This window comes from Gorilla gorilla, chromosome 21, assembly GCF_029281585.2.
Source record: "Gorilla gorilla gorilla isolate KB3781 chromosome 21, NHGRI_mGorGor1-v2.1_pri, whole genome shotgun sequence".
In the NCBI taxonomy this organism is placed as follows: Eukaryota; Metazoa; Chordata; class Mammalia; order Primates; family Hominidae; genus Gorilla; species Gorilla gorilla.
In genome coordinates this window covers 54,668,621-54,696,001 of record NC_073245.2, presented here as the reverse complement: position 1 = coordinate 54,696,001, position 27,381 = coordinate 54,668,621, and the positions used below count along the sequence as shown (strand labels likewise).

At 40.6% G+C, this 27,381-nt stretch overlaps 1 protein-coding gene across 9 annotated transcripts in view; it reads left to right on the top strand.

Annotated features, from left to right (window-relative positions):
- Positions 1–27,381, top strand: part of PTPRT (protein tyrosine phosphatase receptor type T) — a 1,110,571-nt gene that overhangs the window by 710,837 nt on the left and 372,353 nt on the right. For all 9 annotated transcript variants that reach the window (XM_055373001.2, XM_019017483.4, XM_019017481.4 and 6 more), the window contains exon 8: positions 4,862–5,158. In XM_055373001.2, coding sequence (XP_055228976.1) covers positions 4,862–5,158 — 297 coding nt within the window. The remainder of the gene's footprint in view (positions 1–4,861; positions 5,159–27,381) is intronic.

The following is a 27,381-nucleotide window of genomic DNA, read 5'->3' as shown; positions in this document are numbered from 1 at the left end:
GATATTCTCTTGCTTGAATGCAAAAAAAAAATATATATATATATATATTACCCTTAAAGACCTGGCTGACATGCTGAAGGGGACAGAACAAGGGCTGTGGAGTCAGAGTCTGAGCTCAGTTCCCAAGAACAGGTCACCATCTGTTCATCTCACAGGAACTGCCCCTTGACAGACCCTGTGCCATGTTGTGAGGTTACTGGCAAACAGAACATGGTCTGTTGCAGCCTGAGAGAGGAGACAAACACATGAACAAGCAATTCCTGGGCAGTGTGACAAATGCTAAGTGTGTGTTGGACAACAGTGCAAAGTGCCATGGCCAAAGAATGGATGTCTGGGGGAAGTGGACGGAGCTTGCACCTGAGGGCTGTGGTCGCTGCACACATATATGTGAGGCCCCCTGCAGGAAGAGATGCAGTTGGGTGGAAGGAGAAGGGGGAACGGGCTACAGACTAAAATGTGTATTCTTATCCCAGACCCATCTGTGATTTTGCACATGTTTGGGACAGGCTTGTGTGTATACATGTGTAACTGACCCATTCATGGGAGCCCAGAGAATGGGGGCTCGGCTGTGTGGCCCTGGGTAAGTTACATCTCTTCACTGAGTCTCAACTTTCTATACCATCGAGTTGTTTTTAGGACACAAGTGCTAAGGGTAGCTCCTAGCCCAGAGTTGCTACTTAATAGCCATTGTCTTTCCCTTTCCTGAATGCGAGTTCTCAGAGTTACAAAATGCTTTCACCTGCAGGTACCGAATCTCTAGGTTCACCAGAGTCCTTCTTGCCTTTGGAATACAAACTGAGATTTCCTTGAATCTCTGAATTTTCATAGCCAGAGAAAAATCATCTCCCCAAAATCATCTCCCAAGATTTCAGTAACACACATGAGCGCATTTTCCAAGATTCCTTTGCCTCTGGTCCCTGTGTTCCCACGTGGTATCTTATTAGGCCCAAGGCATGCAGACCTCAACCCTTTCTAGAACCCACAGGAGATCCAGGCACAGCAAAGGTCTTTGTTGTATTTTGAGGGCCTTGCTGGAGATCTAAAAATCACTTGGGGAGTGATCATATTGGGCTTCACCCAATATTCTGCCATTTGTTCACCCTCACACCTCTCTTATGCTATGCAAGCCCCCAGTGGGTTTATTTTTTCTCTTCCACTGGAGTCTCAGCATAAGTGATACTGAGGCCCCAAGAATGCAGCTTCTACCCCACACAAGCTTCCAAAGGCATTTCTCCAAGAAAGGCAATTCTCTCTAAGAGGAGTACCTACTGTTAGCCAAAGGCAATTTTCTCTCTCTTTACAGTTCATTTTATGCTCATTAACAACCTTTTGAGACTAGTGTAATAATTTCCACTTTATAGATGAGGAGATGGAGGCTCAGCAATGAAGTGCCCTTGCCCAAGGTCACTCAGATAGTGAGTGCCAGAGTCTCGCTTCAAGCCACGCTCTAGTCAGCAGCACTGTACCTGGGGCCTGCCGTGACAGTCACACATGCTCAAGAGGGAACAAGTGGCTTTTCCTGTATCCCAACTTTCCCGGTCTGGAAGAGTCTCTTTGCTGTGTGGCAAGATCACGATATCCTTGTCTTCTTTAAAAAGATGCTCCTGTTTAGTCCTTTAAGAGGAGCAGAAATGTGTGTATATGCACACCTCCAGAGGTGAGCTCCAGGGAGAATGGAGACCAGGGATCAAAAGGCCAGCGGTCAGCTTTGCACTAAATGTGTTTACATCGCTGTACCACTCTCTCCCGCAGGTCCTAGGCTCCTGAGACCCAAGTCATTTTTGCCTTATAGTATTTTGGCTTTCTCTCAATATTGTCTTCAAGTCTCCCCAGACTTCTGATGAAGGCGACATGCCTCATATTTATGTTCTTTCCCTGGTCTCAGTCTCCGGTGGCGTCAAGGTGCTGAGAAAACACAGGTTTTCTACTCCGGCAGACCTCATATCTTGGCTGTGCCTCTCACTCTGTGGCTTTAGGCCAATCATTTTGTCTCAAAGAGCTTTGGTTTCCTCTAGGACAGAGCTAGTGATGCCTTCCTCCCAGGTAGTGAGATTTTCAACATAGAGAGTGCAACTGATAGCTTACAGAGAGTTTTTACTTTGCACACTACATGTGGGGTCAGGCAGACACAAGTTCAAAATCGCACTTTGTCACCTGCTGGCCTTGCTACTCTGTACAAATTCCTGCACACTTCTGGACCTCAGGTTATTCATCTGTAATGTGGGGTGGGCCATCCTTCCCTCCTAGGGTCATAAGATGGTTCAGAAGATAGAGCCCAGCACTTGTGGCTACAGTTCCATCAGAGGTGTTTTGTCTTTATAGCTTTGTTTGTGGGTTAAGGCCATAATAAAGACCTCAAAAATTATATTTAACATGAGATATGGTACATTTTAAGATGTTCAATAACATGTGGTCTTAGCCTTGGGTTTAAATGGGTCTTAAGTGTTCCTCTTCTCCCTGCCTCAGGAGGGAGGTGAGAGTGCCATGTGGGTGAGTGTTGTATTGGGGCTTGGCATCAGTTTGGAGGGCAAACCCAGGGGAGGAGTGTTGAAGAGGCCCTGAGCAGGGGCAGTGGCTCTCTGCCAGGAGAGTTCTGGCACCTGGACAAGTGGACAGGCCCCAGCTAGGCAACGCTGGTGGGGATGCTCGGGGCTTCCCAGGCAAGCCATTTATTGCTCTCTGTGTGCCTGTACATCTGCTCTCATTGCAGTCGGTACAACTGCGAGATGTTTAGCCAGCAGCCGTAACCCCACCCAATCATAATCCCCAGCTACAGGGACCACACTTCACCTTCCATTCCACAATAGGCCCTCAGCAACAGCTTGTTCAATATCACATTCTCAGAGTCACCCATTTGATTTGGGGATGCTGGCTCTGCTTTGCCCAAAGGACCTGTGAGCATGAATAATTGGGCTGTAAGAGTGACCATGAATTCCTCAGTTGATCAGGGGCCAGGGCTGCCCACTATCCTCAACACCCTCACTCCTGCAGCCACGTGGGCAGCTCTGTGCTGGCTTGCCAGGTTCCCTGACATTCCTGTGAACTATGTTCCTTGGTAGGACTCCGACACAAGTTACAGGATATTTTCCCCATAGGAACAGATCAACTAGCACCAATAGCACCCCCTCTTTCTTATTGCTGCATTGGTGCAGAGGTAGCCTTACCCTTAAATGCTCTGAGGGGATTGGAGCAAGGATGGAACCCTAGTCCATCATTTTGCATAAGGGTGCTCCCAGCACTGCCACTCACAAGGCATTCAAGGTAGACACAGCATGCGGAACACTATTATTATTACTATTACATATATATTATTACTATTACTGCAAAACAAACAACACACCCCAGTTATCATACGTAGAGTGCTTATTAAGTTTGAGTTCTAACTGCTTTACAAACATCTCATCTAACTTCCTCTTCCCCCTGCCATGAGGTTAGCTACTATTATTATCATCATTTTACAAATGAATTAAAAAGTGGACCCAAAGAGGATACATAATTGGGCAAAGTCCTGTAGGTATGGGGAGAAGTATTGATTTAATCTCCAGCCTGTGCCTGACTCCTCCCAGATAAGAAAGTCTGACACAAGAATTTCTGGGTGTATCTATCACATGAGAAATTATGTTTCTGCCATAACAAATGCCTGACCCAAGAGCCAGGCATGGTGGATGGTGCCTGCAATCCCATCACTTTGGGAAGCCAAGGCAGGAGGATCACTTGAGCCCAGGAGTTTGAGACCAGCCTGGGCAACATAGAGAGACCCCATATGTGAAAAAATAAAAATAAAAAATTAGCCAAGCATGGTGTAGGCCCACCTACATGTGAGGTTGAGGCTAGAGGATCATGATTGCTTGAGCCTAGGAGTTTGAGGCTGGGATGAACTCTGATTGTGCCACTGCACGCCAGCCTAGGAGAGAGAGTCAGACTCCCATCTCAAAGAAACCAAACAAGCCACCCCAAAGACAAATGCCTAAACCTCAACATAAAATGAGCTTTACATGTGAGGATTTTTGAAAAACATCATGTTTATTATAACCTGTTTTATATAAAAAAATCTATTTAATGTGCATAAAGTATAAATAGAATATTCCTAATAAAATTAGACATAGACAACGTTATGTATGGTGATCTGGGACCAAGATCAATAGGAGGCATGGAGTGGGAGACAGCATTAGGGTGAGAAGGCATGCTCAGATTAGCTTTTAGAATGATGTTCCCAGAGGAACCAGGGGAGAAAAAGAGGGGTGGAAGACTGTTGTAGGAGGTTAGGAAATGATGAACTGTGTAGTCAAGGAAAGGAGAGGAAATCCTAAAGCAGAGTTAATGGGTCATGATGACCGCATGGATAAACTGGGTGTTGCGGGTTGAAGCTGTGACTCAGTTTCCAGCTTGTGCATCTGGATGTTGCTGGCTGAAGAGGAGAGGCTGACCTCCAAGGGGACAGGCTGGGGCTGAATTCAGTATAAGGAGGCAGGTCAGCTCTCAGCAGCCGTCTAAATAAGTGTATCCCAGAAGCGAGGAGTGTGCTGTGTGTGGTACCAAGAAGGTTTTCAGTGGCACTTTGATGCACCCTTAAGAATTTAACAATTTCACATGTATTTTTATGGTTAACATTTATTTATGATGTTTTCCTTTTATGTATTTATGTTTTCTATTAGATGCATGTATTTAAATAAGACAAGGGAGATTGATGTAAAGAAAAATGTTCTCTAAATTATATTGCCTGTGTCAAAAATCATGATGGCAGTGATTGAATGGTGGAGATATGTTTGGAAAAGCTGTGTTCCCTGTTTTAGCAGAACATGTACCCCGGCTTCCTGATGGTCTCTTCAGAACCCTTGTTTCTTGCCTGCATGTTTTGCAGATCCGGTGCATGGCCCACAGAACGTGGAAATCGTAGACATCCGAGCCCGGCAGCTGACCCTGCAGTGGGAGCCCTTCGGCTACGCGGTGACCCGCTGCCATAGCTACAACCTCACCGTGCAGTACCAGTATGTGTTCAACCAGCAGCAGTACGAGGCCGAGGAGGTCATCCAGACCTCCTCCCACTACACCCTGCGAGGCCTGCGCCCCTTCATGACCATCCGGCTGCGACTCTTGCTGTCTAACCCCGAGGGCCGAATGGAGAGCGAGGAGCTGGTGGTGCAGACTGAGGAAGACGGTGAGCAAGGGAGGAGAGCTTACATGGGAATGGGGATATTGAATCTATTCACAGGGCCATGGCAGTCAGTTACGAGGCTTTTATTTTTCCTACATTTTTAATTCCCTCACACACACCTTTCTTTTCTTAGGTCTTCAATGAAGGACTATGTAAACTGTGCATTGCACACCTCTAGGGAGTGCTTTTCCCATCACAGTGACAGTTCTGCCATAGACTTGCACTCAGCTTTGGCCCTTTTGTACCCCCATCCCTCTTCTTGCTTTATACCAGTGTATTAGACCATTCTTGCATTGCTATAAAGAAATACCTGCGGCCAGGTGTGGTGACTCATGCCTGTAATCCTAGCACTTTGGGAGGCTGAGGCAGGTGGATTGCCTATCTCAGGAGTTTGAGACCAGCCTGGGCAGCATGGTGAAACCCTGTCTCTATTAAAATACAAAAGAAATTACCAGGCATGGCAGCGTGTGCCTGTAGTCCCAGCTACTCAGGAGGCTGAGGCTGGAGAATTGCTTGAACTTGGGAGGCAGAGGTTGCAGTGAGCCAAGATCGCACCATTGCACTCCAGCCTGGGCAACAGAGTGAGATTCCGTCTCTACCAAAAAAACAAAACAAAACAAAAAAAAAACACCGGAGACTGGGTAATTTATAAAGACTGGGTAATTTATAAAGAAAGGAGGTTTAATTGGCTCACAGTTCTGCAGGCTGTGCAGAAAGCATAGCACTGACATAGCTTGGCTTCTGGGGAGGCTGAGGAGCTTTTACTCATGGTGGAAGACGAAGTAGGAGCGGGCACACTATGTAGCCAAAGCAGGCGCAAGAGATTGGCGGTGCCACACACTTAACCAGATCTCCGGGGAATTCACTCACTGTCACGAAGACAGCACCAACCCATGAGGGATCCACTTCCATGATCCAATCACACCTCCAACATTGAAGATTACAGTTCAACATGAGATTTGGGAGGGGACGAATACCCAAACTATATCAACCACCTTCTCTGTCCAAGGTTTGACTGCACTGATGCCTCCAGAAAGATAAAACATGTATCACATTGTTTAAACATGTTGAATTTGGAAGTCAGACAATGCTGAATTATGTAAGAATTAAAAACAGAAAATAGATATAAAAAGCTTAGCGTACACATTGGATGCACCCAGAACTGAATATTCATCTGGCTGGATGACAGTCATCTCAAACTCAAGGTATCTGAAATTGAACTAGTCTCCAATTCTATGCTGACTTTCCTGTATTCCTTATCTCAATGAACTGCACCTAGTAACTCAAGATAGAGACCTGAAAGCCAGCCTAGGAGCCTCCATGTGTCCCTCCCAAACCCACCCCACCTCCATACCCCCATTTCTAATGGGTATGTTTCTGCAGTTTATCTTCCTCATAACTTGAGACTCCAAGAACCTAGAGCCACTACTGCTAGAACACATAACTTTTCCTGCCTCTCTGTCCTTACCCATGCCATTTCTCCTGCTTGGAATGACCTGTCCTCCATGTTTGCAAGGAAACCTCTATTGACCTTTCAAGTCTTTGCTCAAATGTTACTTCCTCCAGGAAGCTTTCCTTGATTGCCCCAGATTGACTTGGATGTTTCTTCCCAGGCTCACCGCAGTTACCTTAGTGATAGCATAGAATTCGCCAGTTCTAGGGCTTACCTAAGAAACACTTCCCCATGACCATATTTCAGTTTCCCCTCCAGCCAGCCCAGGCTGCCTCTTGCCTTGTGGGATGGCTTTAGATAGTTCCTGAGAATCAGACTCAGATGAAGATTCGTGTGCATGTGACTGATTAAGAAAGTTTTCCTAGGGGAGACTGGGAGTGGAGTGAGGGAAGTGGGACAAGGAAGGGGAGAAAGCCAAGATGCAACTTTTGGCCAAGTCCAGCAAAAACTGGCCGCAATCTGAGCCTTCAGGGAACTGTTCAGGGTGGGCCATGCATCACAGATGTCCTAAGTTAGGCAAGGAAGCTGCCAGCCAACAGTTAGGGTCTGGGATGGGGAGGAGAGATTCAGAGGTAAAATTTCAGTAACTTTTGTCTCTCTGCATGTGCAGGTAAAGGATAGAGTCTCACAAAAATTGTATAAAGAGATCTGAAAGGTCTAGCCAGAGCACTGACATTGTCAGCTGCATAAAGAAAATACCCGGCTTGATTCAGATTAGCCTTGGAATTTGAAGACAGAGCCTCTACTGTGGCAATTCTGTTTAGTACATGTTTTCTTTTTCTCATTTTCATTTTCTTCTTTCTTTGTGTGTTCCTGGGATTCAGTAGGATCTAGTACTCTTGTTTCATCTAAGCGAGTTCTAAATACCTCAGAGTTATGACCCTGAGTAGAACCCAGATTCACATTCTCAGCTGCAAAATCTCATGAGAAGACAAGGGAAATAGTGCCAGCCTCTTCTCACCCTGCCCCTAATTCTCACTTCCACCATGTCCCATCCTAGATCTGGAAGTTTTACACAGTCTACTTTGATGATCCATCCCTCCCTTACACCCTTCCAGTTCATCCTCGTAGCCATCCTCTTTGCAGACCCCACACACTGGTCTTTGGGGTCATCCTTGGAGTAGACTCTGTAAAACTTCCAGTTCTAGGAAGATTTCCCTAGATCTGACTTCATTGTTTCAGAAATCTGTAGCCCCTTCCTCCAGCAGGTAGAATTGTGCGCTGTCAGACAATGTACACTCTGGAGCCAAGCATGCCTGGACAAGTTGTTTAACCTCTTAGTGCCTTTGTTTCCTCATCTGTAAAATGGAATTAATTGGCCAGACATGGTGGCTCACCCTGTAATCCCAGCACTTTGGGAGGCTGAGGCGGGCAGATCATGAGGTCAGGAGATTGAGACCATCCTGGCTACTATGGTGAAACCCCATCTCTACTAAAAATACAAAAAATTAGCTGGGCATGGTGGCACATGCCTATAGTCCCAGCTACTCAGAAGGCTGAGGCAGGAGAATCGCTTGAACCTGGGAGGCGGAGGTTGCAGTGAGCCGAGATCACGCCACTGCACTCCAGCCTGGGTGACAAAGCGAGACTCTGTCTCAAACAAAAAAGGAATAAAGTACTTATCTTATAGATTCTCGTGCACATTAAGTGGCATGGTATATAAAGAAATTGGACTAATACCCAGCATGTTATAAGGTACTATATTTGTGGTGAATCACATGAGGAAAAAAAAAAAAAAAGGTATTCACAAAGGAGCATCCATCCCCGGCAGTTGAGAAACTTCCCAGCTCCCCTAGGAAACCTCTTCAGAGCTCTAGACATGTCCAGACATCTAGAAATCTAACTGGTTGTGGGAAGTACACTGTAGAAGCTCAAAAAGTGGCAATGTGCTTGGTGCCTGATATGAGAAACAGAGTCAGGGCAAAAGGGTGGTTTAGTGACTCATATTCACAGGGAATTCCTGGTTATTAGAGAGGGAGAAGTCACTGCTGAAAATCAGCATGAAAATTCAGGACTCAGGAGATGAACAATAGGGTTTTCCCAAGGAGCAGCTTAGGGCACCTTTTTAAAGATGCTTTGCCCACCTTGAGCTGCTCTTTGAGGATTACCTCCCTGTGCCTCAGCAAACCCCAAGTCCAGCTTTAAGGTGTTCCTTAACTTCTCTCTTTCTTCTTCCTGTCACCAAGAAAAAAAGCCTTTATCAAAACAACATGAGAGCAGGAATGCTTTGAAATTAAATTTTAATTAAACATCATTAATAAAACATCAATTCCTGCTCTATGGAGATGTGTGGACATTATCATACTAAAAACACCAACATACGAGACATGATTCCTCAGTTCTGTAACTATTCTGAGGCTCTGCCTCAAAACCCACTGGACTAAAGGAGAGTCTCAGTGTAGAACCCTGCTGTATGCCAGGGTTAAGTTCCATTCTTTCTAAAGAGGGAGGAGGCACCACTTCTGTTGGCTGGGTAACTCGTTCACCTCAAGGACAAGATGAGGCTAGAGCGTGGCTCTAGTAGATTAACTGAAACCCCCCTCCGGGAGCCAGCAAGCAACCTTTAGGACTGAGTTGGCTGAATGGCTGAATTCGTGCTGCTGTCATCCGTGCCACAAAATTGTCTTCTGGGGAATTTGCAGAATTTGTAATTTCAGTGCCTCAGTGCATTTGACGGCCTGCGAAGAAATCCAGCACTAGAGAGCAGCTCATGGCTGCTGAGCCCCATGGCTTCATTTGGGTAGCAGCTGTTCATAAGAAACTAAACAGATTCTTTATTTTTCCCTTTTCCACAAATGTCTCAGACAAAACCACAGTTCGCTTGCACCTTGAAAGATGAAAACCATGTTGATGGTTTTGCTTGGCAGCTCACTTTGGCTGCTATTTATTGAACACCTACACTGTGCTAGGCACGGATAGACATATTATATACAGTGGCTCCTGTACTCCTTTAGCCCAAGATTTTATTGTGAAAATTTTCAAAGCTAGAAAAATTGAAAGAATAGTACAAAGGAGACTTATAAACCTCTCATCTAGATTCAACATTTGTAAACACTTTGCTGCATTTACTCATGTGTGTGTATCTTATATCTACATGATAGGTGACATATGCTATGTAAATATATTTATGAATACATACAATATTTTAACCATTTGAAAGTAAAGTGCAGAAATCATGACAGTTGATTTCTAAACCCATTAGTATACAAGATCTAAAAATAAGAACTTTCTGCTACATACCCACAATGCTATTTAACCTCTAATAAATTTTGCGTTAATTTTAAAATCATGTAATATACAGTTTGTTTACATTTCTAATAATATTTAACCTGATTCTATGTGACAGAACCAGGGTTCCGTATATCTTTGGCAAAACCATTACATTGGTGATGTATATTTCTCATTGTATTTTGTCAAGAAGTTCATAATGTCAGGGAGTCCCAGTACTGATGATGTCACATATGGTCACTTAGATAAGACAAGAACTGCCCGGTCCCTCCACTGTAAATATGGCACCTTTTTTCTTTTGTAAAGTATCTTTGGAGTAAAACTTTGAGATGGAATGAGTATTGTATTCCCCTAAAGCTTTCACTCAATGGTTTTAACACGCCCTGAGAGTCTTCACCTGAACCAGTTATTATATTGGTGCTTACAAAAGGGTGATTTAAACATCTATAATTCTCCCTACGCTTACTAGTTAGCCTTCTTCTTTAGAGAAGAGTTTTTTCTCTCTTCATCTTCCTCCCTGGTTTTGGTCTCCCTGTTGATTCATAGATCATTTTTGACTCAGTGTATTAAAATCCTCTACTGCCATTCTCTGTGATGCTCAAATTGCCTCAAATATGGCCAGTGGCAGTCTCTTCAAGCTGATTCCCAGGTCCTTTTGACATGTTCTCATTAGTCTTCCTTGCTTCTGGCACAACAAAAATATGCTAGACTATTCTTTTAATGTCCCTGCCCCAGACCTGAAGCCAACCACTTATTAGGAATTTGTGGTTGCTTTCAATGGGGAGTGGTATTTTGGCACTAAGATATACATCTTAGATGTGCTCGGTGATGCGTTATTGCCTGTAGGTTCTTTCAGTAGGTAGAGCTAGGGAGTATAATTTATTTTTGTTTTAAGTCATGAGCTCATACTGATTCAAATTCAACACATTTTATACATATATCTCCCTTCTCCTGCAGTGAGAACCCTGGTGCTCAACATCCACATAGTTTTCATTTGCTCCATCCTGAAACACACATAAAATAGTTTCAGAATTACAAGACCAATCCCTCTAAAAAACAATAAAGCTATTATACTAAGTTAGGTTAAAGATTTCAGTTTTTCTCTCCTTAGGCTGTATACCACTGAGGGTATGCAGTGAGAATACTATGTTCAAAAGTTCAGTTCTTTTCTCTGTATGGTTATATTATCAATTTGATACCCAGTTATGTTCATTTGTTTCCATTTAAAGGTTTGCCTTCCACCTATGCTTTTTAATTCAATTTAATTGTTTTTAATATGCAAAACAGTTGCATGTTTCAAAAGTGAAAACTGTATCTCATTACTGGGTATATACCCAACAGAATATAAATCATTCTATTATAAAGATACATGCATGTATATGTTCATTGCAGCACTATTCACAATAGCAAAGATGTGGAGTCAAGCCAAATGGCCATCAATGATAGACTGGATAAAGAAAATGTGGTATATGCAGCCATAAAAAGGAATGAGATCATGTCCTTTGCAGGAACATGGATGGAGCTGGAAGTCATTATCCTCAGCAGACTAACACAGGAACAGACAGCCAAACACTGCACGTTCTCACTTGTAAGTGGGAGCTGAACAATGAGAACACATGGACACAGGGAGGGGAACAACACACCCTGGGGCCTGTTGGGGGAGTGTGGGGAGGGAGAGCATCAGGATAAATAGTTAATGCATATGGGGCTTAATACCTAGGTGATGGGTTGATAGGTCCAGCAAACTACCATGGCATGCATTTACCTACGTAACAAACCTGCACTTCCTGCTCATGTATCTCAGAACTTTAAATTAAATTAGAAATAAAAACACCATTAAAAAACTACATTAAAACGTATATTCCAAAAAATATTACCACCATTCCTGTCTCTTTTCGCTATTCCAATCCACACTTGAAAGGTAGCTATTTTCATTCCTTTCTGGTTGATCTTTCTTAGAGTTCTTTATGCAAAAAAATATGTAGTACTTTTCTTCTTCCTACTTCTTATATAAAAGGTAGCATAATTGATATACTTTGCATCTTGTGTTTTTGTTCACTCAGTATATCCTAGAAATCACTTCATATCAGTTACTACAGAATTTGCTCTTTATTTTTTATGACTCTATGGTATTTCACTGTGTTGATGGAAATACTGTAATTTATTCAACCAATATCCAGTGGACACCCAGGTTGTTTCCATTATTTACTATCATAAATAATACTGTAGCAAATAGCATTGTGCATATGTTGTTTGGTACTTGTGGCAATGTATCTTTAGGGTAAATTCTTAAAAGTGGGATTGCAAGAGTCACAGAGTAAGTGCATAGGAAGTTTTGTTAGCTGTTGAGAGGTACTCTTCCACAGAAGTTGTATGATTTTGTGTTTTCACTAGCAGTGTAGATTCATTTAATCTGAACACTAAATGTGAAGGAGCAAAGAGTTGTTTTTTTCTATTTTACAAATAAGGAAATGTAGAATCCCATATAATAATTACATATAATGTAATTGATTATAATTAATAACTTAATATATACTATAATATTATTGATATGTAATACAGTTAATCAGATACAAAACATATATTATTTCATTTAGCATCATACTTTTTAAAAAACTCATGTACTTGAATTGTAAGGAAGACTGACATGCCTCAGGAATGAGTACCTTTATTAAGTGTACATTTCTAATGAGCCAATGATCAGGTTTCTCAGGTCACAGTAAGCTAGAAGGAGGCTGCATGTTGCTAAGGATGAGTACGTCTGTAGTAACAAGATGTGGCGTGTAAAACCGGGAAAAGGGAAAAGTGAGAGAAAAAGCAGAAAAAGCAAAAACAACAAGGCAATAAGTAAAGCAGTCCAGAGTCATTTAGTGTAAGAGTGAAAGCTATTCACACCTTAGTGAGTCCTGAAGGCATCACTTTATTAGAGCTCAGTACATTTGAGATGTTTACCAAGATGGTCTTGAGATATTATAAAGGGCAAAGAGAAATGCAGTTATGTGTTTCAAATGCCCACTATGAACTAGGCATTGTGCTGATACTCTCCATTCTTACAGTCAATTCCCAAATACTTTGATGTGGATGCTATCGATACAGTTGTGCAGAAGAGGAGTAAATAGAATTCAAAATCTTACCTGAAGGGCATTCCCTGACCACCCGATATATAATTCTATACCTGGCCAAAACCTCTACCGCTGTTCCCTGTTTTATTTTTCTCTACCTCATGCTGTATATTGATTACTCTATTATCTCTCTATAAGGGATATAAGCTTAATGGGAATAGAAACTTTGTTTTGTGTTGTTCACTCTGGTAATCCATAGTATGGGCTCATTGTTGAATGAATAGATGGATGAATAAATGACCATTCCACATAAAAGTTCATGCCCTTTTCGTGATACCATAGTGTCCCATTTATGGGTATTGTTTGTGAAGATGGGGTATATGTATGACGTCTTTTAGCTATATTCAAAGCTAACTCAGACTTGCTTGCATCTCTTCCCACCTCCAAGTTCAGTAGTACCACATTCGTTGCTTCAAATAAACCATGGTGGAAATATTTACACCATGGAAGTTGGCAAACTTTTTGTTTTTATTTTTCCCTGGAGAGCAGGTTGTGAAACATTTAGTAGCATACCACTGTATAGTTCAATTAAAAGGCTATAGTTAATTAAGATGTAAAGATTTATCTGGAACAAATGTATTTTCTCCAACACAACTAGGAAATATGAGACTAAAATTATCTAAATCTCTCTTATTAAGTTAGTTCCAAGCCTCTGTATAATGAATGAATAAAGAAATATGGCAACTGAAGTGGAGAGACAAAAAAATGACATAGACAAGTATCAAGGGAAACTCCTGTTGAATTGTACATGGCTATCTGCTTTTATATATAACACCTTGGTATTCCTCATATCTACCCCCAAATTTCACCATTGTTAACCCCTTTTCAGATGTGGAAATGGAGATAAAGAGAGGAGAGGAGGGGAGAGGAAGGGAGGGAAGGAGAGGGGAGAGGAGAGGAGAAAACTTCCCTTGATAACACTCTGTCCTCCTTTATGTTGAAATGAAAATTTTCCTTAAATTACCACCTGACTTTAAGGCACAAGAAAACATCTGGTTTAATTACAGTGAATTTACATGAACCCACTGACAAGAAGCACAGTTAAAATTAGCAATTTTAGTGTGCTTTTTTTTAAGAGAATGAAATAATAAAGTAATTAACCTTTGTTGTAGAACTCTGTCAAAAGGATGGAAAGTTCCATGCTGTTAAATAGAAGAAGAAATGAAATTGTGGAAAGGGAAAATGTGGATCCATTAAAGAATTACAAAGAAAAAGGAATGGAAAAGGGATACAGAATTAGAAGATAAGACAAAAAAGGAATTTTTTGCCGAGAAGTCTTTTTTACAATGAGAGAGAGAGAGAGAGACCTAGTTTAATCAAAGGAAAGTAAGTCTATCTCCTTGCAAAGGGCATCTTGACTATGGAATGGCAATGTGGTGGGTGGAAAGAGCCTCTTACTTGGGGTGAGACATCCTGATTTTGCTGCTTAAAGATGCGATGACAGCCTTTTAGCCTTCTGGATCCACAGACCTACCAGGTGATAGAAGAAAGGGGTGATTTGGGAAATGCCTTGGAAATAGAAGAGTTTGAGCTATATCCAGGCTTCATCCACTACTTCACTATGCAACCTTAGTTTAAGGACTCGCATTCTGTACACTTTAGTGCCCCATCTGTAAAATGGCTCGCTACAGAGGCTGTAGCACATGAAAGTCTATGTGTAAAGCCCTTAACTTACTGTCTGCCAAGAGCTTTGCTAAGTGGTGTGTGGCCAACATCAGACATCATAGACAGCTTTTTATTTCAGGGTGTTCAGGAAAAAACAAAACAAGAGCTCTACCCAAAATTTCCGTTTGCCCTGGGCAAAAGGCCACTTTTAAATAACCTCTAACCCCTCTGTAATCTCATTTTAAACATTTCACTCTGACCACATCTCTTCTCTTTTCAATTTATTCCCTCTAGTATTGTAGCTCCAAAAATTCAGCCCCACTAGGACTTGCTACCTTGTTCATTGCCCTCATTCCCGTCTCTACCCAGCTTAAATTCCTTGACTGATCATTCCAGTTACATCCCTGCATAATCCCCCAACACCTCAGCCTCATTCTCATTTCCAGCTATTCGCAACCCTAGCTCCATCTGATTTCCTGCCTGTGCTAGGTCTTTCCTTCCGTAGCTGCTGCACACCACTGCGCTAACCACTCTCACTTGGAAGCCAGAAGCACCACTGGAGCTGGCTTTTAAAGCTGCCTGGCAATACTGTCTTTCCCTGGCCCATTCATCCCTCTAGTCTCCCAGAGAATATTTCTCCTATCTTCAGACTAATAGCACATCCACCTGTTCTCACTTCCACAGATGACCTTGTTACCTAATAGACTGAGGAACTGAAACCATTCAAAGAAATTCCCTCCAGCTCTCATTGCCCACATGTTGCCCACCTATTTGACCTCCCCCTCACCTCCTTGTTTCTATGGATGAACCATTTGTTTTTTAAATAAAGGCCAGTTTTGCTACTTAATGCAGCAAATCCCACTTACTTTTTTTTTAACTCAATGTCATTGCTCCAGCAATTGTCCTCTTTCCACCCTACATCAAAATTTCCCTTTGTAACTGGATATATTTCTCACCCTCCACATAAGCTGTATTTCTCCCATCTTTAAAAAGATTAAAAAAAAAAAACAAAACAGAAACACCCAGCTCTATCTTCTCCTCAAGCTACTATTCCATCCCCTCTTTATGCATCCATTCTTTCTATTTGTTCTTGAATCCATTCAACCAAAGTAACTCAGATCCCTGCCATTCCACCAAAACAATTATTTCAAGATCACCTATGACCTTCAAGTCACCAAATCCAATAGTCATTACTCAGAGAGTCAGATCCTCTTACTTAACCAGTTGGCAATATCTGACACAGCTGGTTGTTAAATCCTCCTTAAAACACTTTTTGTACTTTGCTTCCAATTCATCACACACTTCTAGATTTTCTCCTTCTGCAGTGGCTTCTCCTCTTTGTTTTTGTTTTAAAGATAGGGTTTCACTGTGTCTCCCAGGCTGGAGGGCAGTGATATGATCAGCTCACTGTATCCTCTGACTCCTGGGCTCAAATGGCCCTCCCACCTCACCCTCTCCAGTAGCTAGGACATGTGGGATAGGCACATATAGGCATGTGCAAGTGTGCTCAGCTAATTTATTTGTTTTATTTATTTATTTAATTTTATTTATTTATTTATTTTTGAGACGGAGTTTCGCTTTTGTTGCCCAGGCTGGAGTGCAATGGCACGATCTTGGCTTACCGCAACCTCCGCCTCCCAGGTTCAAGCCATTCTCCTGCTTCAGCCTCCTGAGTAGCTGGGATTGCAGGCATGTGCCACCACTCCCGGCTAAATTTGTATTTTTAGTAGAGACAGGGTTTCTCCGTGTTGGTCAGGCTGGTATCGAACTCCCAACCTCAGGTGATCCACTGGCCTCGGCCTCCCAAAGTGCTGGGATTATAGGCATGAGCCACCATGCCCGGCCTATTTATTTTTATTTTTACTTTTTTTGTAGAGACAGGATCTCATTGTGTTACCCAAGGTGATCTCAGACTCCCAGCCTCAAGCTGTCCTCCCACCTCAGCCTCTCAAAATGTTGGGATTACAGTTTGCTGGTTCCTTTTAAACAGCGTGTATTAGTCCATTTTCATACTGCTATAAAGAACTGGTTAAAACTGTGTAATTTATAAAGGAAAGAGCTTTAATTGACTCATAGTTCAGCATGGCTGGGAGGCCTCAGAAAATTTACAATCATGGCAGAAGGTGAAGGGGAAGCAAGGCACTTTCTTCACAAGGCGGCAAAAGGGAGAATGAACGTAGGAGAAACTACCAAACACTTATAATAACATCAGATCTCCTGAGAACTCACTCACTATCATGAAAACGGCATAGGAGAAATGGCCCCCATGAATTAATTACCTCCACCTGGTGTCTCCCTTGACATGTAGAGATTATGGGGATTACAATTCAAGATGAGATTTTGGGTGGGGTCACAGCCAAACCATATCACATCCCAACCTTATTGGCCCAGTTCTTGGGACTCTTTCCCATTTGTATCCATACCAGAGGTTGGCCAGGTCTTAAAGTATAGGCTTTATCCATGAGAGGGTCTGTAGCAGCTACTCGATGCCACCATTGTAGCAGGAAAACAGCCAGGGACAATGGATAAACAAATGGGTGCGGCAGTGTTCCAATATAATTTTATTTACAAAAACAGGCAGCTGGTTGGATTCAACCCAAGAGCCATAGTTTGCTGACCCTGGATCCACATTCATTTCCCTAATTATTTCTTCTAGTCTCCTGGCTTTAAAATCCATCCATATGTTAATAATTTTCCCAATTGATACCTCCAGGCCAGGCCTCTCCCCAGCCCTCCAGAGTCATTTATCCAGCTGTCTCCTCAACCTCTCCACCTAGATTGCTAATCAGCCCGTGGAATTAAACACATTCAAAACTGAGCCTGTGATCCTCCTTCAACTTGTTCTTCCCACTGTCTTCTCCATCTCAGTATATGGCAACTCTGTTTTATTAGTGGCTCGAGCCAAAAACCTTGACTTCTCACTTTTGTCAGAACTGAGGCCCTGGCTTTTACATCTCCAAAGAAAACCCCTTCTGGCTGGGCATGGTGGCTCACCCCTGTAATCCCAGCACTTTGAGAGGCCAAGGCAGGTGAATTGCCTGAGCCCAGGAGTTCGAGACCAACATGGGCAACATGGTGAACTCCCATCTTTACACACACACACACACACACACACACACACACACACACACACACAAGCTGGGTGTGGTGGTGTGTACCTATGATCTCAGCTACTCAGGAGGCTGAAGTGGGAGGACTGCTTGAGGCTGGGAGGTCAAGGCTGCAGTGAGCCATGATTGTACCACTGCACTCCAGGCTGGGTGGCAGAGCAAGACCCTGTCTCAAAAAAAGAAAAAGAGAACCTCTTCACCCTTTATTGCTTTTTATTGAGACCCCCTGGCTTTGTACAAAGCAGCAGTTGCTGTTCCCCACATCTGAACCAATAACATATTCTCTTGGTTCATCCTGCAATATATGTCAAGACCTTGACCAGTTCTCACAGCCTCTACTACTACCTGTTAGGTCCAAACCACTGTGCTCTGCACCCCAGATTATTGCAGCAGCCTCTAAATAATCTTTGCAGCTTCAGCTCTGGCCGCTGCATTCTTTTCTCAACACAGCACCAAAATGATCTTGTTAAATCGTGAAGCAAATCATATCACTCCCTCTGCTCCCAACCCTCTGATGGTTTCTCTTGTCACTCAGATTAAAAACCCGAAGTTTTGCGGTAGCTCACATGCTCCAGGTGACCAGAATTCCCACTTTTGTTTGCCTCTGTGTCATCTCTTGCTACTTGTGCCTCACTATGCAAATTCAGTCATCATTCTCTTCAAATATATCAGGGACATCCCTGCCTCAGGGCCTTTGCACTTGCCATCCTTTTTGGCTACAGTAAGGTTCTGCCAAATAAGCAGGATGGTTCCTTCAGCTTCTTCAAGCCTTTTTTCCAATGTCACCTCTCAGCAAGCTCTTCTCAGACCATTCTATTAAAAACTGGAAGCCTCCTACAGCACACTCTTTGTCCCTCTTTCCAGCTTTGGGTGTCTCCTTAGCAATTATCATCTGACATACTGTATATTTCACTATGTGTTTTATTATCTGTCTTCTCCCACTAGAATGCATTCCACAGAGACAAGATTTTTTCCTTGTGTTTTGCTTACTCTGCTTCCCAAGCACTTAGAAGAACAGTGCCAGGTAGACAAATAAGGACACAATAAATACATTATTGAACGAATGAATTCTGAGTCCTCAGAGAAAAATTAGATTTAAGATTATTTACCATAGAAATCAGAAGAAGATCGTAGAAAGCTCAGTAAGCTATGAGAAGATATAGCTTCTGTGATTAGCAATATAACATCATTCGGATAGAGCAGATTGAGGTAAGGACATCACAGGAAATAGCAACAATCTTAATTGTCTCTACGAAAAAATCAAATTAGTGATCTCTAGGCTACCCTAGAGCTGTTCTCAGAGTGAATGCAACGGGGCCAGGGGGAGGATCAGACAAACATAGTATTTACTTTGTGCCAGACACCTAGCTAAGCACTTTGTGTATATTAACATATCAAATCCCCAGGACAACCTATGTAGTAGGTAGTATTTTTATCCTCATTTTAAAGTAAGGAAAGTGAGACACAGAGACATTAAGCAGCTTGGCCAAGGTAATACAGTGGTGGGAACAGGACGTAAACCCAGGCAGTGTGGCTTCAACCCATGATCATTGTTTAATTCTACAATACTGCCTTTTAGGTCTCAGTGATGACAATAAGAGTTTTGATTAGAAATGCCAATTTGATCACTCTTCTTAAACTACTGTCCTAAAGAAATATAGACAAAAACACCTTTGTACCTGCACTGACAACTGTAAGAGGATGCCATGGCTGCTCCTGAAAAAATTAATGCAAGACGTCATGGGGCAGGGAGTCCCAAATGGGAAACAGATGACTAGGCTGAGACTGCCTGGAAAGAAAACCCCTTAGGGAATTGGAGGAAAAGACTTCCAAGTCTACATGCATAAGTACCTCCAACTTTGACCAACCAGTGCTAAAAAGAGGAGTGGGCGTTGGAGCTGGTGGATGGGAGTGGGGAAAGGAGAGAGGTCAGTGCCCTGGTCATCTTTATTTGCTAGTCCATGATGCAGAGAACGAGAGCTCCCCCTCCAAGCCTACGTTCAGGGCATATGGCAAACAAGAAAAGAGGGCTTCAGTGGAAGGATCTCATTGTAAAGAAACAATTACAGGAAGGGGTAGTGTCTGTGGTAACTAACTTCAGGCTGCCCCTCAAAACACCTAAAAAGCCCTCTTGCCACGGAGAATCTTCCTGCTGCCTAATTATTTCCCTTCCTTAACTGCCCCTCATACCACTGCCCCACAGGTCAGACAGAACTCTTATCCAGCCAAGTAGTGTATGAATATATCTAAATTCTTTCCTTTCCCTGTGAGTTGGAAATATTTAAAATAAGGACTTACATGGTAACTAGCAGAATGACCCATTAAACCAGACCATCACACACCACTTCTTATGAGGTTGCATGTGGAAAGGTTACTGGACAGATTTTTAAAAATGCTTTCGTTCTTATTGTAAAGAACAAATCTGATAGTGCAAAGCAAATACCCCCTAACAATTGAAGCAAGAAACAAGATTTTTAAAAACAAAACAAAAAAACTAATACGCATGCTCAGTAAGAATATCTAAATAAATCCTGGGATAGAACATGTTCATGGAATGGAAGTTAAGATTGTAAAGGTATTAGTTCTCCCAGACTGGCCTTTGTGAAATAGTTTAGCACTATTTATTATTCTTATTTATTTGATGATAAACTCTATTGTGTTTAGGGATATGTGCTTAAGGAGTGAAAAGTATAAGGAAAAGCAAGGTCACAGTATGAAGTTCAGTACTGAAAAATTAATGAGATGTTTGTTTTATGCATTTGTGTTTATTTCACAGTAACCAAGATAAATGATGATAGTGTATATAATCTTATACCAATAAATGTAAAATTTAGGTGATATGGCAAAATATTTAAAAACTTGACTTAAGGAAACGCAATTCTGTATAGTTTTACAACAAATAAAGAAATAGAATCAGTAATTTAAACTTTTGCAACAAAGTACACATCAGTCCCAGGTGACTTCACAAGTGCAATCAGTCAAACACTCAAGGAGTTTGTAATCCCAATCTTATACACTTTATGAGAAAGGAAAAAGAAGAAGCACTTCCCCCTTCAATTTATGACAAGACTATAACCTTGATATTAAAAGCAGAAAAGCTTATGAGAAAAAATATATGCAAATACCTAAACAAAATATTAGCAAATGATCTGAAACTGCGTAAATATGCAAAAAAAAGTTTAAAAAATTAGTGTTAGTCTAACTTTAGTAAATCTGTTTGTGTAATTTGCTACAGTAACATACTAGGAGAGGGGAAATACATATCATCACTACAGTAGATACAGAAAAAGCATCAGTTAATTCTCAGCATGATTTAAAAACCAAAATATTCTCGTATGCCTGGAATAAAAATGGCCCCCTCAACCTGATAAAGATAACTAAAAAACCTACAAACATCATACTCAAAGATGAAACAATATCATCATTATCTTTGAAATTGGAGATAGACATATCATCATTTCTATTAAAGACTGTATTGGTGGCTATCATTGAAGATAAGAAAATAAAAGATTGGAAAAGAGCAAAACTATTATTAACTACAGATGCTACAATTATCTCTACATAGATAACCCAAAGAAATCTGCAAACAAATTATTAGAATTAATATAAGAATATAGCATGTTTGCCAAGACATTAACATTAAAAAGTCAATTCCATTTCTATTAACCTAACAAGTATGTGGTATTTTCTTAAAGACATTATGTACAATAGCAATAAAAATATAAGGTATTTAGTAATACATTTAACATAAGTTTTCAAGATGTACGTATAAATGTATAAAACACTGAAAGACGTTAAGGAAGGCCTAAATAAAAGATATACCATGTTCATGGATGAGAAAACCTATTATTATAAAGACATGATATTATCTCCCATTTGATCTATAATACATGCAACTAAAATTCAAAAACCAAACATTTTTTGAAAAGGTACGAGCTAGTCCTAAAATGTTTATGTAAGGAGAAAAGGTAAGAGTACCCAAGACAGTCATGAACATGAAGTACAAAGTAGTAGACTTTACCAGATAGCAAGACCTACACCTCATTGTTAATTAAGATGTGGTATTGACACAGGGAAAGTCTAACAGAAACAATTGAATATAATAGAACATAGAAGTAGACCCATACATATGTGGAAATGTGACAGAAGTTAAAATTATCAGGCAGATCAATTGAGGAATTAAAAATATTTTTTCAATCTCCCTAGGATGAGGAGAAATAATTAAAATTGGATTCCTACCTCATGTTATACATAGTAACACAGTTGTAAATGAATTGGGGACATTTTATTAAAAGAGTAACTCTTAAATGTCAATGAAAATTTAGACAAATATTCTCATGACTTCAGGATAGAGAAAGTGCTTCTTATGTAAGAAAAACTCTTTTTTATGGATTTATTCAGAAGCAGACCCTGAGATAAGGATACAAATGGAAGTAGTTTATTTAGGAGATGGTCTCAGGACACACTCATAAGAAAGAGGGAAAGTGAAACAGGAAAGGGAAGAAAGTCAATACAAAGTTTATTAACAAAAAATTACCATGTGAATAACTGAGTTCTAGAACAGTGCTATTCCCAGTGTGGTCCAAGGACAAGCACTGACTCATTGACTCTCTAATCCATAACAAGACAAGTACAGAAAGAGAAAGTATTTAAAAAGAAGGAGCTTACTATTTTTCTTTTTTGCTTTTTCAATTTCACTTTTACTTAAAAATTTTACTTCCCTATTAATTTATTTTTATTGTATTTTACGATATCATGAGTCCACAATGGATTTGGAATTATCATTATCATCATCACAATGGTTTCAGTGTTTGAAATAGTTTGAGAAGTGCTAGTAAGACATGTCTCAGAGTTACCCAACCAAGTAGTAAGGAAACTGGGATGTTCATCCATCAACTTCCTGTCTTTCATTGCTTGAAGGATGTCTTCGGGGCATTAACTGTCTGGCATTTCTTGCTTTTTCTACGTGGAGAACAAGTTGGCTCCCACAGCATTTAGGTAAATTTGTATTTTGCAGTAAGCATTATTCAGTGGGATATAGGCAGGCCATCAACAGTGTCTGCTACTAAATTTGTCTCTCTCTTTCTCCCATACAAAAACTAAAATCTGATCAATTTGAGTACATTAAAATTAAGAACTGATCCATATTCAAAGGTAACATAAAGAGAAACACAAGACACAAATTAAAAGAAGTTTTTCAGTAGCACATATAGCCAATAAAATGATTAGTATCAAACATATACAACAGGAAAAGGACAATAATATCCAACAAACATTAAAAGATGCTAGTAAATAGGTAAAAGCATGTAAAACCTTAATGAAGTATTGTTTTACACTTACTAGATGGTCTAGAATTTTAAAACCTGATGATACCAAATGTTTATAAAGATGCAGAGGAGTACGAACTTTCAGAACGTTGCTTGGGGCAGTGCTGCCACCACTTTGGAAAACAATTTGGCATTACACTGGAAAAACAAAGATAGATAAGCCCTTCAGTCATAAGGATAGACCCTCTCTTCCTAAGTGTACCTTAGTAAAATCTTATATATATGTTCAACCAAATATACAAAAGTATTCTGATAAATTATGTTGTAAGAAAGCCCTACCTGGATACAACTCTACTGTTCATATACGGTAGAATGGTGGAATAAATAGGAATATATTTATAAGATGAGGATGAATTAGATACAACTATGTGCATCAAAATAGATGAATCTGAAAATGATGAGTGACAAACGCAAATCATATAATAGAAAACACTCAATCCACATAGATTTAAAAGAAACCAAGAAAAACTAAATGATATATTGTCTTGGGATATATGTATATATTTAGAACTCTGAATAAAAATAAAGAGAATGATTAAGAGAAAATTCAGGCCGAGTGCAGTGGCTCACACCTATAATCCCAGCACTTTAGTAGGCCAACACAGGTGTATCACCTGAGGTCAAGAGTTCAAGACCAGCCTGGCCAACATAGTGAAACCCCATCTCTTCTAAAAATACAAAAATTAGCCGGGTCTCAAAAAAAAAAAAAAAAAAATTAGCTGGGCGTGGTCGTGGGTGCCTGTAATCCCAGCTACTTGGGAGGCTGAGACAGGAGAATCACTTGAACCTAGGAGGCGGAGGTTGCATTGAGCCAAGATCACGCTGTTGCCCTCCAGTCTGGGTGACAAGAGTGAAACTCTGTCTTAAAAAAAAGAAAGAAAAGAAAAAGAAAAAAAAGAAAAATCAGGATAGTACCTGTAGTACCTATTTTATTTATTTATTTATTTAACGATGGAGAAGGAAAAAGGAGACAATAGTGAGAGGCATAAACAGTGCTTCAATAGTATAGTAATGTTTTATTTCTTAGAGCAGATAGTGGTCACATGTGTATTTAATAATTATTCTTTGAACTATTCATACATTATTATGTATGCTTTTTAATATATTGCAAAACACTATAAAAGAAACTTTTTAATATAATACAAAAACAATATGAACAATAATAAAGTCCTAGAAATGCAATTTGTAAGAAATAAAAACATTTTTAACTGAGGGGCATAAAAAGAAGCATTAATACATGAAGATTTGTACAGTTTACTGGATAGAAGGACTCATGTTAAAAGTGATGCTCTCTGCTTCCCAAAAAAGAGAAAAAAAATGCAACCGCAGTAAAAATTTTGATGAAATATGTTTGAAATTTTATAAAACTCTTCCTAAATTCCTTTGGAAGAATACATGGGTAGTGATATCTCAAAAAGCTTTGCAAAAGAAGAATAAGACTTGTTCTACCAAGTATCAAAACATGTCATTTTAATGCGATAGAGAAATACTGTCACAGTAAAAGCTACAACTCAGCGAAATAGAACAGAAAGCCAAACAACATACACTAGAATATAAAATAATTTAATATGGTAGTAAAATGGCATTTGAAATCACTGGGGCAAGTTTTGACTGGTCAATTAATTGTCCTTTGCAATTGAGAAAATTGTAAGGAATTATAGATTTCTACCATGTATGGTATACACAGTAATTTCAGAAATGTTAACGTGTAAGGTGTAAAAAGAAAAAGATGGGAATAAAACAGAAAATAAATAAATTATAAAACAACTATTCATCTGTACTTTCCATTCATCTGATCTGGTGTGAAAAAGAGAATTTTCTCCAGATTGGAAAGACCAAGATCTATTAGCTTGAGTTTCATGCTCACAGTCTTCATCAGACAGACACTTCTTATTGTCCATCAGACACACCCTCCTCAATTTCCATCAGATAGACCCTCAGATGAATGAATAGAATTTTCATCTCTCTATTCTGCTTGCCTTCTACTCTATGTGATTAAAGCTTCTCCTGTCTTTCCAAATTCTTGATGCAATTCGTACCCCACTACACTTTTGGTAGATGGCTTCACCCCACTTCTCAAGAAAACAGAGTCATTAGGACACTTCAATTCCTCCGTACAAAGCATTAGCACATTTCCATCCTCTTCTCTCACAAAAGGAGAGAACCCTTCTTTCAACCCACCCTTGCTCTTGCTTTCAGGACCCTACCATTGTCAGTTATCTCCTCTTTCTTTCTCACTCTTCTCCTTCTTACCTCTATTTTGAATTTTTCTTTTTTTTTTTTTTTGTGATGGAGTCTCAGTCTGTCACTAGGCTGGGGTGCAGTGGCATGGTCTTGGCTCACTGCAACCTCCACCTCCTGGGTTCAAGCAATTCTCCTGCCTCAGCCTCTCGAGTAGCTGGGACTACAGGTGCACGCCACCATACCCAGCTAATTTTTGTATTTTTAGTAGAGACAGGGTTTCACCATGTTGGCCAGGATGGTCTCAATCTCTTGACCTCGTGATCTGCCCGCCTTGGCCTCTCAAAGTGCTGGGATTATAGGAGTGGGCCACCACGCCCAGCCTCTATTTTGAATTTTTTTCTAGTTGCTTTAATCATAACCTCTCTTGTCTTTAAGAGAGTCATTATTTTGGCTCCATATCTCATTCCTGTTATGGTTTGAATTCCCCTCCTTTTCACAGCCAGCATTGTTTACTTGCCTCACCTCACCTTCCTCTCTCTTCTCAACCCTCTTCAGGATGGCTTGTGATGCCAACATTCTCCCTTAAATTACTCTTGCTTGGCTCATGAGTCACCTTGAGGACAGTAGGTTCAATGGGCAAGTTTAAAGCCGCATCTTACTCGACTACTCAGCCGTATTTGTGACTGCTGACCAGTACCTTCTTGAGCCGCTTTCCTTCCTTGGATGCTACAATGACGGCTCACCTTCCTGGTTTTCTGGTTGCCTCTCTGAACACTGGCTCCCAGTTTCTCCATTCATTTTCCTCCTAATTGTTAATTCTGGAGTTCTTCTTCACTTAGTCTTAGACCTATTTTTTTTTTCTCTGCTCTATACTCTTGCCATCTATTCCCTGCCCACGGTTTCCATTTCCAAACATTGGCCCCAGTCTTCCCATATCCAACTGCTACTCAGCATTGCCACTTGGATGTTCTATGTATACCTGAAATAAAGTATGACAAAAACTGAGCTCACCAGCTTCCTCTCCAAAATTGGTCATCCTTTAAGGATCCCTCTCTATAAACAATATTTTGATCCCCCAGTTGTGTAAAACAAAAGGGTTGCAGTTCTCCATGACACATCCCTTCCCTCCTTCACCCTTATCTATCACCACCAAGTCACTGATCTTCCACATTGCCATCCTCTGAGTCCACATCTCCTATACAATCTATTTCACTTCTACACTACCATCATTCCAGTCCACGTTACAATTCTTTCTCCCCAGGATGACAATGACAGCCTCCTAACTGATTTTTCTCCTTCCACCCTTAACCTCACAAAGCTGTCCACCACACTATAGCACCTCCTCCCCATTTTGCCCTGGTAGCTTCTACTTATCAAGCAATACTAACTTATATGCCATTTAATATCCTAACTTGCCATTCTAGGTTTTTCTCTGCTTTTAATAATTCTCCTAGTACCATATCCCTTTATGTCAGAGTCCTGACTAAAAAAATGTAATGAATTAATTTTGAGTATAATTGCTTAATGTCTGTCTCTCTTTCCAGAATACAAGCTTTACCATGGATTTGACTACATCTCTCTTTGTTATTGGTATATCTCTAGTGTCCAGCGCTGTCCGTTGATCATATTAAATACATAATAAATATTTCTGGAAAGGAAGGGTGGATAAGGGAAAACGATAGGATACCTGACTAATTAAAAGCTTCTGCATACCTAAATGATTTCAAAAGCCAACAAAAAAACTGGCGAAAATATATTTGCAACCTATGCAAGAAAGCTTACGTCCTTAAAATGAAATTACAATGACGAGCCCATAAGACAAAGATGAGCAAAAATGAAGAGCCATACAGGAAAATGAGCACAAGGTATAGATAATTTGTTCATAAAAGAAGCAATGTGAATGGCTAATTAGGCTGAAAACAAAATCTGTACTCTCCAGTATTCTAAAAAAGACACACATACACATGCACTTAATTTTTTAAATAGTCAGTGTTGGCAAGAACAGACATAGTCTTCTGTTGGGGAGTCCAGAATGGTACAAACTTTCTGAAAGGCAATCTGGTAATATATGTCAAAAGCCTTAAAAATAAAATAGTTCATTTACTTTGGCCCAGTAAATTAATTTCCAAAGCATTAATCTTAAGGTCTATCTGCAGAGTTGCATGCATACTTACCTATAAGCATGCTCATTCCAGCA